Raw genomic sequence first — 13,615 nt, forward strand, 5'->3', positions numbered from 1 at the left:
GCAGAAAGACCAAACACCAGCAGGAAAACTTTCACCTGCACAGCCCTTGGCAGGCTGGGGACAGTCAGGTGCTCTCCCAAATGCCTCTAAAGTGCAGGGAAACCTCAAGGTTTCACTTAGGACAGGGTACCCCTACAGAAGCCTCCCCAAAGGTTCTTCTGAAGACAAGGAGGAGATTAGCAGAGACTTCATCCTCTGGACCAGCTCAAACCCAAACCATCACCCCTGGGAGGCAGCAGCTCATTGGTAGGGCACTTCCCTGCATGAGGAAGCCAGGTGATGAGTAACCAGGTCAGGGGAGAGCTGGAGCGAGGTTGTATGTCCAGCTATCAGCCAGCAGTGCTTGGAAATGCTTGAATTGGTGCTGTAAGTGGCCTTGAGCAGGCAGATAAAGGGCTGTATGCCCACCTACACGGTGCCAGCAGGGCTGCTCAGAGTGTTGTCTGTAGGCACAGCTGGCCACGAGGCCAGCAGGGAACTACAGGGGAGCAGCTCACCAGTGAAAGTTGGTCTGGTGCCAGTCCCGTTGACATGATTTGTACAAGTGCAGCTTCCCATCCTCAGCAAATAACCTGAACTGAAAAGTATGGCATCTATCCCTAAGATTTCCATGATGTCCATGGCTTGGAATGAGCTTGGGATCCCCAGTGGAGAGAGAGGAAGGTGTTGAGGCTGCTTACTTTGCTACATCCTCATTTCTCAGGGGGAATGAGAGACGGTCTGAGAGAGGCCAAATTTCTACCAATTTGGAATTACACTGCACTATTTCCTTTGAGCTGAAATGAAGGAGGGCTTGTCCAATGTCCAATGTTCAGTTCACAGCCATATTGCTAGTTTTTCTTTTTTTTTTTTTTTTTTTTTTGTGAGAGCAAGAAGAAATCAAAACGTGGCGTTTTCTGTGGCTTTCACGGGGTCACACTGCGGCTCCGTGAACGTTTCTTGTCTCTGCACAGCGACGCCAGCCTGAAGGACACGCTCTCGGACTCGGACTCGGACATGGGCAGCACGGAGCAGCTGGACCAGGGCAGCACGGACACGCTGGCCAACGGCTGCAGGGCGGACAGCGAGGCTGCCAAGAGGTTGGCCAAGCGCCTCTACAACCTCGAGGGCTTCAAGCGCTGCGACGTGGCCCGACAGCTCGGGAAGAAGTACGTGGGATCAGCCCGGCCAGGGCTGCAGAGACACGGGGCTGGGGAGCACTGCTCAGGCTGGGAGGGCAGCAAGGGCTAAGTCTGGGTGCTGGATGGAGTGGGGCTGCTGGAGATCTTCCCAGTTGAAGCTGGGAGCTCAGTGGGGTTGTTTAGCCTGGAGAAGAGGAGGCTCAGAGGTGACCTTATTCTCTCTACAACTTCCTGAAGGGAGGCTGTAGACAGGTGGGGGTCGGTCTCTTCCACCAACCAGCACTGACAGAACCAGAGGACACAGTCTCAGCTACATCAGGGAAGGTATAGGTTGGATATTAGGAAAAGATGTTTCACCAAAAGAATAATAAAGTACTGGAATGCTCTTCCCAGGGAGGTGGTAGAATCACCATCTCTGGATGTGTTTAAGAAAGACTGGACATGGCACTTGGTGCTACAGGTGTTAGGGCATAGATTGGACTTGACGATCTTAGAGATCTCTTCCAACCTCATGATTCTGTGATTCTGTGAAAATATGAATGCTACCAGCTGCCTGTAGTATTGGGCAGTAAATGTCACAAGCTGCTGCCCACCAGAACCAAGAGCTTCCTGGCTTTGGGAAGAGCCCAGCAAGACTAAAGCAATCCCCAGACTGAAGGGTTTGGGTGCCAGACCAGCCTCTGCACTGGGCTCCCTGCCACTCCCCAGGTTTTTCATGTCTGCACCCCAAAACGACCTTGCTGCAGAGCCTCCCAACCCAGTCTGTACAAGGGTAGGAAGGGTTTGCTGGAGGGCCAGGGACACACAGGGAGGTCCAGGCTCTTCAGCTGGTAGATTTGCCTGGGTAAGGCAGAAGGGAAATCAAAAAATATTCAAAAGTGGGAGAGCTACAGAGATTTCTAAGAGACAGAGTAACAGTAACGAGTGTAGCAGTAACAGATTATTTTAGGATGCCAGTGGGTGTGAAGGCACCAATCCCCATCATCCTTTGCCTGGATCAGATATAACCTGTGTTGCTGGGATTTTTTTTTTTTTTTTTTTTTGTCCTTGAATGTCTCCCCCCTGCCCAGACCAGCAGAACACACCTGTCCCTCAGCAAATACCCACACTTTCAGTACCAAGGCTGGTGTGTGATTCCCAGCTTAGTGCTGGGACAGAAGGAGCCCAGGAATTGTCTCCTAGAGAGGCTCTTGGCATCACCTGGCAACATCCTCATTCTCCTCCCTTGCTGAGGTTCTTGTAGCAGGTGCATTGCTGGTTGCTCTTGCCTCAGGTGTGTAACATCCTTCTCCTTTCTTTCCAATTTGCCATGACAGCTCACTGAGGGGGGACCTTTCAAGCACTGGGTTTCTGAGTCTGTCCCTTTGCTATTTCCTGCAGTCCTCACTCACACCTGCAACCCTCATGCCTCAGGAGGCTGTTTGGTGACCCACATCTGGGAACTCACACTCCCTTTGAAACAAAATTTTCGTTTTGATCAGCTGGGTTTTGACATCTGAACCATTTCCTGACATGAGACCTAAATAGAGCTGCAGACTCTTGGATCAGGCAGGTGGATTGGCAGAGCAGAAAAGGAATAGGGTGAAGATAGGTATTTATAGGTATTAATATAGGTATTAAGTCACTCTTGCTCACTTAAGACAATGTAAGACCAACCTGTAGTGCTGGGAACAGACTAAGTTTAAGGGATGCTTTCAGACCAGCTCTATGTAGGAGGGCTGTACAAAAAGTGAAATCTCATTTTATCACTTATTTTATCACTTTTTTTTCTTTGTGATAATTGGCAATTTTCTAAAAAAAAAAAAAAAAGAGAAAGTAAACCAAAGCCAAAAACTATTCATCGTTGTCAAACAGGCAGAAAAGGCTTGACAAACAAGGAAATGCAGGTTGGATATCTCCCCACAGTTTGCCTCCATCTGCCTCAGTTCTGTGAAATTAACCTAAAATCCTGAAATTACCATTGGCAGAAGTCTGGGCAGCTGAACTCTCCGTGGAAGACTCTTGTTCCCAGCATTGGTCTGTGGCCCTCTCAGCTCCATCAGTCCCCACAGGCACATCTTGTGCTGGGTGGAGGTTGAGCTGTCCCAGGCTGTGACAGTGGCAGTGCCAGGCACTTCCTTGTAGGGTTTCCCAGAATTGTTCTCACCAAATCCCTGTGGCAGCAGCCCAGGACAGCTCCAGCACTGCAGTGCCCAGGGATGTGGGGTCTGCAGGGTCCCACCCACGGGCAGCACAATGGGGGCACAAGGGCTGTTTCGCCCCAGAGATGAGCTTTTACTCACACAGGTTCTTATGGCACTGGAGTGCCCCAGGTGATGCCAAAAGGAGCAGGGCAGGTAAAACATCACAAATCTTTCCATGCCCAGACACGTGGGAATGGACTGGGAGAAAAGGCCAGGGCTCCTGGGTCCCCTGGGGTGGCTTGTGACCCAGCAGGGCAGTCAGAACTCTTGGTGCCTGGACCCTCCCAAAGCAGGCAGAGGTAGGGAGCATCAAACGGGCTGTAAGGTGAGAGGAGGTCTGTGGAGGCTGAAAGGGCAGCAGCCAGAGGATGCCAGGCATGTCCCCACAGGAAATGCCTTGCAGGGCCACCAGCCAGAGCATGGCAGGAATGTCCCCATGGGAAATGCCTTGCTCTCCTTGGAGGAATGCCTCTGTCGTCATGGTGGAAGTGTCACCCATTCCTGCAGGAAGGGCTGGCACTGGCACAGAGAGAGGGGAGGATAATTCCTGAGTGAGGAAACCAGAGCAAACACAAAAGTCCTTCTTAGGGTGGGACAGGGTCTTGCCCTGGCCCCTGTTGTTATCCCATGGCCTGGGGCATGTTAACTGGCTCTGGGGCTCAGGGAGAAGAATCCCATTTATGTCACTGGGTCCCTGGAGAGGCAGGAATTTGTTGTTTGCAGGGGTCTGGCTGCCTTCTGATGTCTTGTGATGCTGTCCAGTTCCCTTGGCAGAGCTCTCCAAGGCTGTCCTGCTCCAGTCTCCAGCAGCACCCACCTGCCACAGGAGCAAGGGGCTGTGCTGAGAGGGTGGGATGGGAGCCTCTGTGGGAGAGGGGAACACACCCAGCACTGGGAAAGAACCAGGTGTTGGAGGAGCACAGGATATCCTATGGCTCCTCTGGCTGGTTTGGGAGGAGGCTCTGCACCCTCAGGAGTGCAGCAGGGCAGGTGTCTCTCCTTCTCAGGTGTCTGGGGATGGCTGTGGGCACATCACAGAGGTCTTCCAGCAGCACTCCAGGCCAGGAGATCCCTGTGTCTGAGATGGTGTCTGCAGTGTCCTGCTGGGATTGGGCTGGCCCAGAGGCAGCATTCTGCTGTTCCTCTTGTGGACAGTGTTTTCTTCCCTGACAAAGGGGCTGACCACTCCCTCTTTAATTACAGTAACGAATTTAGCAAGTTGGTAGCAGAGGAGTATCTCAGCTTCTTTGACTTCACTGGCCTGACCCTTGACAAAGCACTCAGGTGAGCTCTGGGATGGAGAGAGTGGTGGGATTTTGGGGTTTCCTCCAGGCTCCCCAGCACTGTGTGAGCCATCCCTGTGAGAGGAGCAGGGGCTGGGGGGAGATCCAGGCTGTCACTCAGTCTTTGGCATCATGTTTGGCACAAGGTGCTGCCTCCAAAAGTGGGCTTCAACAGGAGGGCCCACAGCCTGCTTCCCCAGGGTAGAGGGCAGCTCTCCCAGGAATCCCATGCCATACAGAATCAGAGCAAGTGGGAGTCATTATTTTTATTTTGGTTGTGCAACCCATCCTGGTGCTGCCATGCCCCAGGTAGATCAGCTCCCAGCTGGCAGCAATTCCCCTGCACGGCTCCATGGATCCCTTTGCACCCCCTCTGCAGGCTGTGGGGCTGGGTGTGAGGGCACTGCCCAGCAGGACATCTCTAAGTATCCCTTTCTCTGTGCAGGACGTTCTTGAAGGCGTTCCCGCTGATGGGAGAGACGCAGGAGCGGGAGCGCGTGCTGATCCATTTCTCCCGGCGCTACTGCCAGTGCAACCCCGAGGAGAGCACCTCTGAAGGTACTGCTTCCTCTCCCCTGCCTCCTGGCCATGCCACAGGGCACCTGGGCACAGAGCTGGGCTGCAACCACCACCCACAGCCAGGCAGGCACAGCTGCAGCTCCTTCCGTGCCCAGGGACCCTGTTCTGGTCGTTCTCCCTGCCCTGGTCCTTGTCCCTGCCCTGGTCCTTGTCCCTGCCCTGGAGGGTCTGGGGATGCTGGGTGCTGACAGACCCCCCAAAGAGAGCCAGACCAGTCTCCACGTGCCAGCTCACAGCACTGAGAGGCAAACACATTCTGGCACATGAACTGGTCCTTGAAGGACCTCACAAAAGGGCTAGAGAGCACCAGGGAGGGAGCAGGGACTGGAATATTACTTTCACAAGCAGCTGCTTTGGGTTTTGAAGTGGGAAGTTTGGTCTTTGAAAGGAAAACTGCTTTGAAGTCAATTTTATGGTGGTTGTTTTAGGAAGAGGTGAAGTCTGAGGGAAAAGAGGATGTCTTTCAGGCTTTTTGTGTTGCTTGTTTTTGTTTGTTTTGTAAAATCCTACACAGCTGATGGGAGCAGATATTCTTTAAGGTTCCCAGACACAGCGACTGGCCTTGGTTTAGCAATGGCTGGGCTGCCAAGACAACAAACACCAGAACTGGGAGTAAGCAGCCACAGCTCTGTGACTGTTGTGTGTTTCAGATGGGATTCATACACTCACCTGTGCCCTGATGCTGCTCAACACAGACCTCCATGGCCATGTAAGTAGCCCCTGGATGAGCATCCATCCTTTGTTCCTTCCCAGGAAGGAATTCCCAGGGTAGATCTCTGTTCCCGGTGCTGAGAGTGTTGCTGGACAATTGAGATGGGTTGGCAGAGAGTTCTCTGACCTGCTCCAGGTGGAATTTTGGGTACATAGGGACAGTCCACACCTGAGTGTCACTGCAGACTCATGCCAAAGGGCGAGGGCCAGGCAGTGCTGCCTCCTCTCCTGCTGCCCAGCTCAGCCCTGGCCCAGGAAATCTCAGTGAGCTCTTCCCTGCCAGTCCCTGGGGGCTGCTCCTTCTTGTGGTGCAGAACCTCTCCCCAAAAACTGCTGCAAGGGGGCCAGTGGGTTTACACAGGTCTACATTCGACCTTTCCTTCCCAAAATGTGAAGTGAGCTCCAGCTGTCCCCTTTCCCCAGGGTGTTACAGGCAGCCACTGGAGAGTTTCATAGAAAAAAAAGAGCAAAGTGAACAGAGTTCAGTGCCCAGAAAAGTGGTTGGAAAATGGCAGAAGCTGTGAGAAGGTCTCTCAGCACCTTCTAGAGGCTCCCAGTAACCTGGGGATCAGTCAGATCAGTGGTGGGATCAGTCTCATAGAGCATTCATCCTCCAGCCAAAATGGTTGGAGCCAAGGAATTATTTCCATCAAATCACTTCCTGCAGCATCAAAAGCAGCATTGTGGCAAAAGGCAAACTATGTGACTTCAATCCAAAATAATCTTATTTTGTCTAGTTTTTTCAAGTTAAAAAAAAATCCACAATATGCCTCTGGGAAGATAGACATAATTGAAGGGACAAGAAAACCAACCCAAACCTCAAAAACCTTACCATTTCTATTCTTCATTGGCAAGCTGGGTCAGAGGCCTGGGTAAGAAGAAATGTTCTCATGATATCTAGGCACAGAAAAAATAGCTTTCTTTTGACCAGGTGTGCAGATGCCTGAGTTTTTCCTTGAAAAATCTTCTCTTTATTTTTCTGCATGTGTAACATTAATTTCTTCTTCTCCTTTTCCTCCTTTTTTTTATTTTATTTTTTTTTAAATTTCCTTCTGCTCCTGGAACCTCTCTTTCTGCTCTTTAACCCTTTACCAGGTGGTAAGTGCAGTCCTTCTAGTGTTTTGCTTTAAAGCACTGGCATTTGACTTGTTTTGATTGTGTTAAAAAACAGTAAGGAATTTTGTTTGTCTGGAATCCTTAGTGATTGTGCAGTGTTCTTCCCTTCTTAGCAAGCCATTAGCAACTGATATCATCACATGAAATGTTCCTGGTGTAAAGAAACCTCCATGAACTGTGGTGTACCTGGGAATGTGTGACTTGATCTCCCACCCCTCCTTGTTGGAGATGCTGCCATGATATTCCATGCCACATCCGATGTTATTTTCCTTTGTAATGTGTGTGTGTGTTGCAGTGTTTTACTGTGCATTGCTGGAGGGGGAGATGCCCTTGGTGAGGAGGGGGGGTGGATGTGTGTCTGTAAAGGGGCAGTGTCACAGCAGTGTCCTGGCATGGTCAAACTCACCATTCCAGCAAAGCCCTGACACAGAGCTTTGGAGCAGGAGATTTTGGCCTTAGCTCAGTTGATTTTCTACCCAGGTGCACTCAGACCCCGTTTCCAAACCACCCAGAAAACTTTAAAATGAGACATTCCCTATTCATGGAAGCCCCTGGAGTTGGTGTTAAAAGCCAGTGGTCACCAAGAACATTCCAAGTACAACAAGCATCCCAAGGCTGATGCCTTGGAGAGGGCACCTAGAACAGAGGCTAGACAAGATTAAGAGAGTAAAAGCAGGTATTTGTGGAAGGCCTTCAACAGGTACAGCTTGGGCAGTCAAAAGCCTCTGAAGGGCTACACCCAGGATGGACAATGGTGACGATTTTCAGGCAATTTGAAGTTTAGTTCATTTACATATCATGGGTTAATCTTCCAATTACAGCTTCAGGTAATGAAGTCATTTACTCCAATCCCCCCAGTTCACTGTTGTTTACACCTCTCCGGGCCTGAGTCATTGAGGTGTCCTTGAGTTCCAGGCCTAGAGAGGAATTGTTTTATCTCAATAAATCTCAGCAGCTGACAGGCCATGGAGTTTTAGAGCTATACACTAAAGCAGTGCAGGATCTGAAAAATAGAAAAGCTACATCCTGAAGCATCAAGACTATAGATGTAAAATAATCCAAGTTGTTGCAACTTTCTGCCTTGCCCTGCTGGTGCTGTTTGAGCTCCATGAGTTCTTATGGCAAAGAAAGCCCTGTCCTGTTCCATCTGCCCCATGAAGACAAAGCTGAAGGCTGTGTCCTTTCCCACTGTCACTGCTGGCCCTCCTGGCCATGGGAGGACAGTGACAGATCAACTCCTTTGCATCGCCAGCACTCATGGGTGCATTTTGGCCCTTTAGGAAATGCCACCTTCTGGAGTAATAATGGGTTTTCAAAAAGCATAGCACCAAACAAAGCCTGAAATGGGATCCTGGGCAGGTCCTAACTCCATTTCTCCACTCCTATTAATGTTACAAACCCTGTGGTTGTGTCCTTAAGCTGAGCTCAGGGCTCAGTGTCAGCAGCAGTGCTGTGTTTGCAGCACTGGGAGGGCTGGGGAGCTCTGAGATGTGAGCAGAGTGACACCAGGCTGCCCACAGCAGGTTTGTGTGGCCCAGGGCTCACTGGTACCCAGAATTTGCAGGTTTGTTCCAGCAGCCTAGAACACATCCAGGACCAGATCAGTTACTCAGCAATTATCTGCTTTTCCACTGTGTGGCTGCTGCCCCAGGGGAGCTCAGAGGTCTCTTGCACCAGAGAAAGGGAGAGATCACACAGCAAAAAGGAAGGCATCCCTTGGGATTCACATGAGAAATCCCAAAAAGGCCTTGTGAGAACATAATTTGTGTTATCTCACTGTATCCACTCACTTCCAAAGATGCCTTGGCCTCTGCATGCGGTGCTGAATCACTCCTGGGGCTCAGAGGCCAGTGCTCTGGGTTCTGCTCCCCTGCCTCAGGGCAGGGCTGGGAATAGGCACCTTCTCCCTGCAAAGCAGTTCCTTGCCTCTCTCAGACAACACCTGCCTCACCTGCCTCACCTGCCAGCTCCCTGCCTCTGGAGGCTCCTTGCCCTCCTCCCTTTCCCCACCCACACTCTCTTGTGCTGCTGGGTTTTTCCTTTATCTTTTCTGTCCGAAATTCACTGCTGGCCAGCAAGCACACAAATCTCTCCTCTCTGCTGAAATCCCTGCATGTCTGCTCCTTTTCTGAGCCCTTCTGCATCCCCTGTACCCACTGAACCCTGGCTGGCAGCTCTGGCTAGTGGAGCTCCCCAGGAGGAAGCCACAAGGGCTGAGCTGTGTTGTGCCACACCACGTCCCCAGGCACTGCAGATTTGTAACAGTGCTTTACTCCTCTTTTTCTTGATCTCTCGAGGGAGCCAGCTCATCTGGAGCTGGCACCAGCAGGAGGCATAATTAGGAGTATCAGACAGAGCTGCTCAAAGGCAGTGCCTGGCTCGCTGTGCAGCCTGGTTTGCACACACAGAAGGCAGGGGGTGAGGGGGGCACACTGAGCTAATCCCAAGGCCTCATTTCTTTCTCGTGCTTTCATCTGGAGAGAAGCCACCAGGTGATCTGCAGTGCACATTTGTGGGCAGAGGTTGCTGGTGTCATCTCTTTCAGGAGGTTATTTCCTTGCACAGAGGACACATCTCACTCTTCAGGGTGTCTCCTGTATCATCTGCTGCACCTTCATCCCCTGCCAGATCCACTGAGGCCCTTCCTCTTCCTCACTGAGCCCTCAGCAGGGCTCTGACTCTGCTGTTCTGGGCCATCCTCCCACATCCTCCTGGATGCTCACCCTGCCCATATCTTGATGTGGAGCCCAAGAATGTCAGGAAGCTCTTGGGACCCTCAGGACCATCAGTGGCAGCTCATGCTGTCCTCCCTGGCTCCACTGCCCCCTCCAAGCGATGTCACCAGGGTCTGCCCCAAACACTGAAGCTGTGAAGGATATAACATGGCAATGGAGACCCCCATCTTTCCTTTGTGACATCAAACTCCTTTTTCTGAACCCTATAATAGCCACTGACTCTTCTGCACCTCTGCTCCATCCCTTTGGAGAGGTAGGATTGCAGGGGAGGATTGGGACGAGGCTGCCTGCCTCGACCCTTGCAGGCTGAGGAAGTGAAGGATGAAGGCTTTGGGAAGACAGATGCCACAGGTGATGAAGCCATGATACCAGGGATGCCAGGTGGCCTGGAAGCATCAGTACCAAACATTGTTGGCATTAGCTGGTGCTCCAGGCTGTGAGGTTCTCCCAGTGTACTTGTGTTGCCCTCTCCACAGTACCAGTAGCTGGACCATTTCTTTTTGTACTGGCAATCAAAAATAACAGCTTCCATCAAGGCCCAGCACTCCCCTGCCCAATGCTGGCTGTTCCAGGTGCTGGCACTGCAAGCTCACACCATTTCTCTCACAGCAGGCTTGCAGCCCCATCCAAACATTGTCATTTCACCAGGTGGAGTGCTTGTCTTGAGTTTTGAGACACAGAGCCTGTACCCAGGACCACTCCAGCAAGAGCTGGAGAGGCTATTTTCAGGTATCTTATGTCCACCATTAAAAAAGAGGCCATTTGAAACATTTGGATGCTAGCATGAGCAAATAAAGCAGAGAGCCCAACAGCAAATCAGATCAGAAGCCCTTTGAGCTACTGGGACAAGCCCAAGCTTCAGCACTACATATAAAATTATTCTTTGAAAGACACTGATTAAAGTCAAAACTCTCCACAAGTTTAATGAGCTGCTTCTTTGCCTTACAGAACATTGGCAAAAAGATGTCCTGCCAACAGTTCATAGCAAACCTGGATGGGCTGAATGATGGGAAGGACTTTGCCAAGGATTTGCTGAAGGTAATGTGATATAAATAGACAGTGGGATGCTGTCATTATTAATGCAGTGCCACCTAGTCCTGCTGGGACACCCTGAGCCCTTCAATCAGCATTTTCCACTTGTTTCAGGGGAAGAATTGTAACCCCCATGAATGTCTCTGCTAACTTACAGTGAGCCAAAATAGATCTGTTCCCTAGTGGTGTTTTGTCCAGATTTGTGGCATTTGTGGCCTGCCCTCAGAGCCTACCAGGGGCCCTTTTTCCCCAGCATTTCAGATAATGCCCAAAGCAAGGTACTCCCCACCCCAAAACATGATCATCCAGCATCAAAGCTTTTCTTAGCCTCCCCTACCCAGTGATGAAATACAATGTTCCAACACAACCAGTGCAGTACCATGGGATCTGATTAAATGTCCCAAAGGGAGTATTTTTCCTGCCACATGGTTCAGCAGCACCACTGCTCTCTGCACCTGCTGCAGGTCCAGCAGCCTGCCCTGAATTTCACTGCATGGAAGGAGGCTGGAATGAGAGGTGCCACATTGGGGGTGTCACATCATGTCTGGGGTGGCATCCCCATCTCCCAAGCAGACCTTACCCTATCCTATCCCTCTGTATGGTCAGGACCACCTCCACATTCTGCTCTGCTAGCCTATTCCTGCTTCTTTTCCAGTGCTCCAGGGAAGCCACTGGAATTGTGCACAGAAGGAGCTGGAAAAGCTGATTCCAAGGTCCTTCATCCCTCCTCTGCTACTCAGTTCAAGCCTCCCCTGTCATTTTGCCTAGTTAAGACATTGAAGGCATCATGGCATATCCCAGAGTCTTCTACCACTCTGTGTAGGCCAGGATTTACTCAGAACTAGGTACAGCACCCAGAATGAGTCAAAAATGTCATATTGAGGCTCCTGAGCAGGGCTGGCTGCCAGAACCCTCTGCTGCAGCTGCGTCCAGTCCCATTCCCAGCGTGGCACACAGAAAGAAGGGGTCCAGCAGGACAGCAGCCATCCTGCTCACTGGGAAATGCTTCTCCAGGACAGTTCAGCAGGGAAAGGATCTCCAAGAACACAGGGTGTGGAGGAGGAGTTGTCTCCACAAGCAGATACAGCTAATTCCATGTTCTTTTTTCAGACACTGTATAACTCCATCAAGAATGAGAAGCTGGAGTGGGCCATGTAAGTATATGCTGAGCATTGAAGGGATAGTGTGTCTTTCCAAGTAGTTGGCAGGTCTTAAGTCATGCTTACAATCCCAGAACATTTCCTGCCAAGCCCTTAAGTCCTGAAGTCTCTCTGCAGACAGACAAATGGGTTTATTTATGGCTTAGGCACAAAGGCAGTTGGGAAGGTTGGTGACAGTCTGTGGACCTAAAGGAAGGGAATGCCCTCTTTGTTTACTATTACACTTGTAAAATGCTCTTCCTCTACACGTGCTTCTGATGTCTCTGCACAAGCAAGGATCTGGGGTTATTTTGGTCATTGAGACTTTCCATCTCTCCCACATGGATTTTTTTCTGGAAATAGTATCATAGAATCGATTAAAAAGGAAGAGTGCTTGGGATATCTCTAGTTCAGCTTCCTCCTGAAATTATGGTCATCACTGGGTTCAGACCAGGGTGCTCGGGGCTTTGTTCAATTTGATCCTGAAACCCTCCAAGGATGGGGAACCCACAGCCCCTCTGGATCCACAAACCAATACTTTATTATTATGAGAGTGGCATTTTCTCTTGTCTCTGCTGGTTTGACTTCTGCCCACTGTCTCTTGTCCTTGTGCCATGCACCACAGTGAAGAGCCCAGCTTTGTCCTCTCAATAACCTCTCACACAAGGCTGCCATGAGGTCCCCCAAAGCCATCTCTTCTGCAGATTGAACAAGTCCAATTCTCTCAGCTGTTTCTTACATTGCAAGTGCTCCAGCCCCAGGTTTCCTGGCCTCAGCTGAAGTCTGTCACCTCGCTGATGCCCTGTGCTGTTTGCTGTATCACCATACGATGCAGGGAGTGCAGAGCAGGCAGTCACTTCTCTTGGCCTCCTCACCGTGCCGCTGTTACACAGCCCAGGCTGCTCCTGCCCTCTGCTCCTGCCAGGACACCCCGGCTGCTCCTGCAGTTCGTGTTCGTGGCCCGGAGCCCCAGCGCAGCGCCCAGCTGCTCCTGGTCCTCTCAGCGGTGGCCTCGTACCCCTCTTTTTTATGCCATCAAAAGTTCGATGAGATCATCATTTGTTACCCTGAAACGAGCCTGGAAACAGCTGGCAGGGTGGGCTCCATCACAGGGTCACACAGCACCTCCCTCAGTGCTTCTTCCCCTGCTCCTCACTCAGAGCACAGGCCAGGCTCATCAGCGAGCTCCCCGACTCCAGTGTCCCTCCAGGGCAAGCCCATGGCAGACCTGAGCTCTTACACTGGCACAGGGGACATTCCTCTCCTCTCTGCTCAGTCTTAGACCTCTCTTGTGTCCGGAGAGAGCAGGACCTTCTGTGCCATCACTTGCTCTCTTCCTGGTATTGCCCTGACCAAACAAAGCATCGGGCGCGGGTTGGATCCTCCCTGCGTGGCTCCCTGCGTGACGCGGCGTCACGCGTGGGCTCTGTCACGAGAGGGAGCTGCGGGCTGCTCTACGTGAGGGAGCTCAGCAGGAGCACATCTGTGCTTACACAACGCCTGCCAGCACTGCCCCTGCCCGGCCACCTCCCGGGATGTCACCCTGCCGGGGATGGCACCCTGCTGGGGTCCCAGGATGTCACCCTGCCGGGGATGGCACCCTGCTGGGGTCCCGGGATGTCACCCTGCCAAGGATGGCACCCTGCTGGGGTCCTGGGGATGTCACCCTGCCGGGGTCCCGGGATGTCACCCTGCTCAAGCACATCCTGAGGATGT

The 13,615-nt window shown here is 51.6% G+C and overlaps 1 protein-coding gene across 2 annotated transcripts in view; it reads left to right on the top strand.

The window, feature by feature from the left end:
- PSD2 (pleckstrin and Sec7 domain containing 2) overlaps positions 1–13,615 on the top strand; it is a 74,466-nt gene that overhangs the window by 44,828 nt on the left and 16,023 nt on the right. Inside the window, exons 5-10 of one of the 2 annotated variants that reach the window (XM_064388288.1) lie at positions 954–1,148; positions 4,508–4,588; positions 5,033–5,145; positions 5,817–5,877; positions 10,676–10,766; positions 11,871–11,914. In XM_064388288.1, coding sequence (XP_064244358.1) covers positions 954–1,148; positions 4,508–4,588; positions 5,033–5,145; positions 5,817–5,877; positions 10,676–10,766; positions 11,871–11,914 — 585 coding nt within the window. The remainder of the gene's footprint in view (positions 1–953; positions 1,149–4,507; positions 4,589–5,032; positions 5,146–5,816; positions 5,878–10,675; positions 10,767–11,870; positions 11,915–13,615) is intronic. The other variant, XM_064388289.1, reaches the window with a different exon arrangement.

The sequence above is a fragment of the Passer domesticus genome, chromosome 13, assembly GCF_036417665.1.
Source record: "Passer domesticus isolate bPasDom1 chromosome 13, bPasDom1.hap1, whole genome shotgun sequence".
Classification (NCBI taxonomy): Eukaryota; Metazoa; Chordata; class Aves; order Passeriformes; family Passeridae; genus Passer; species Passer domesticus.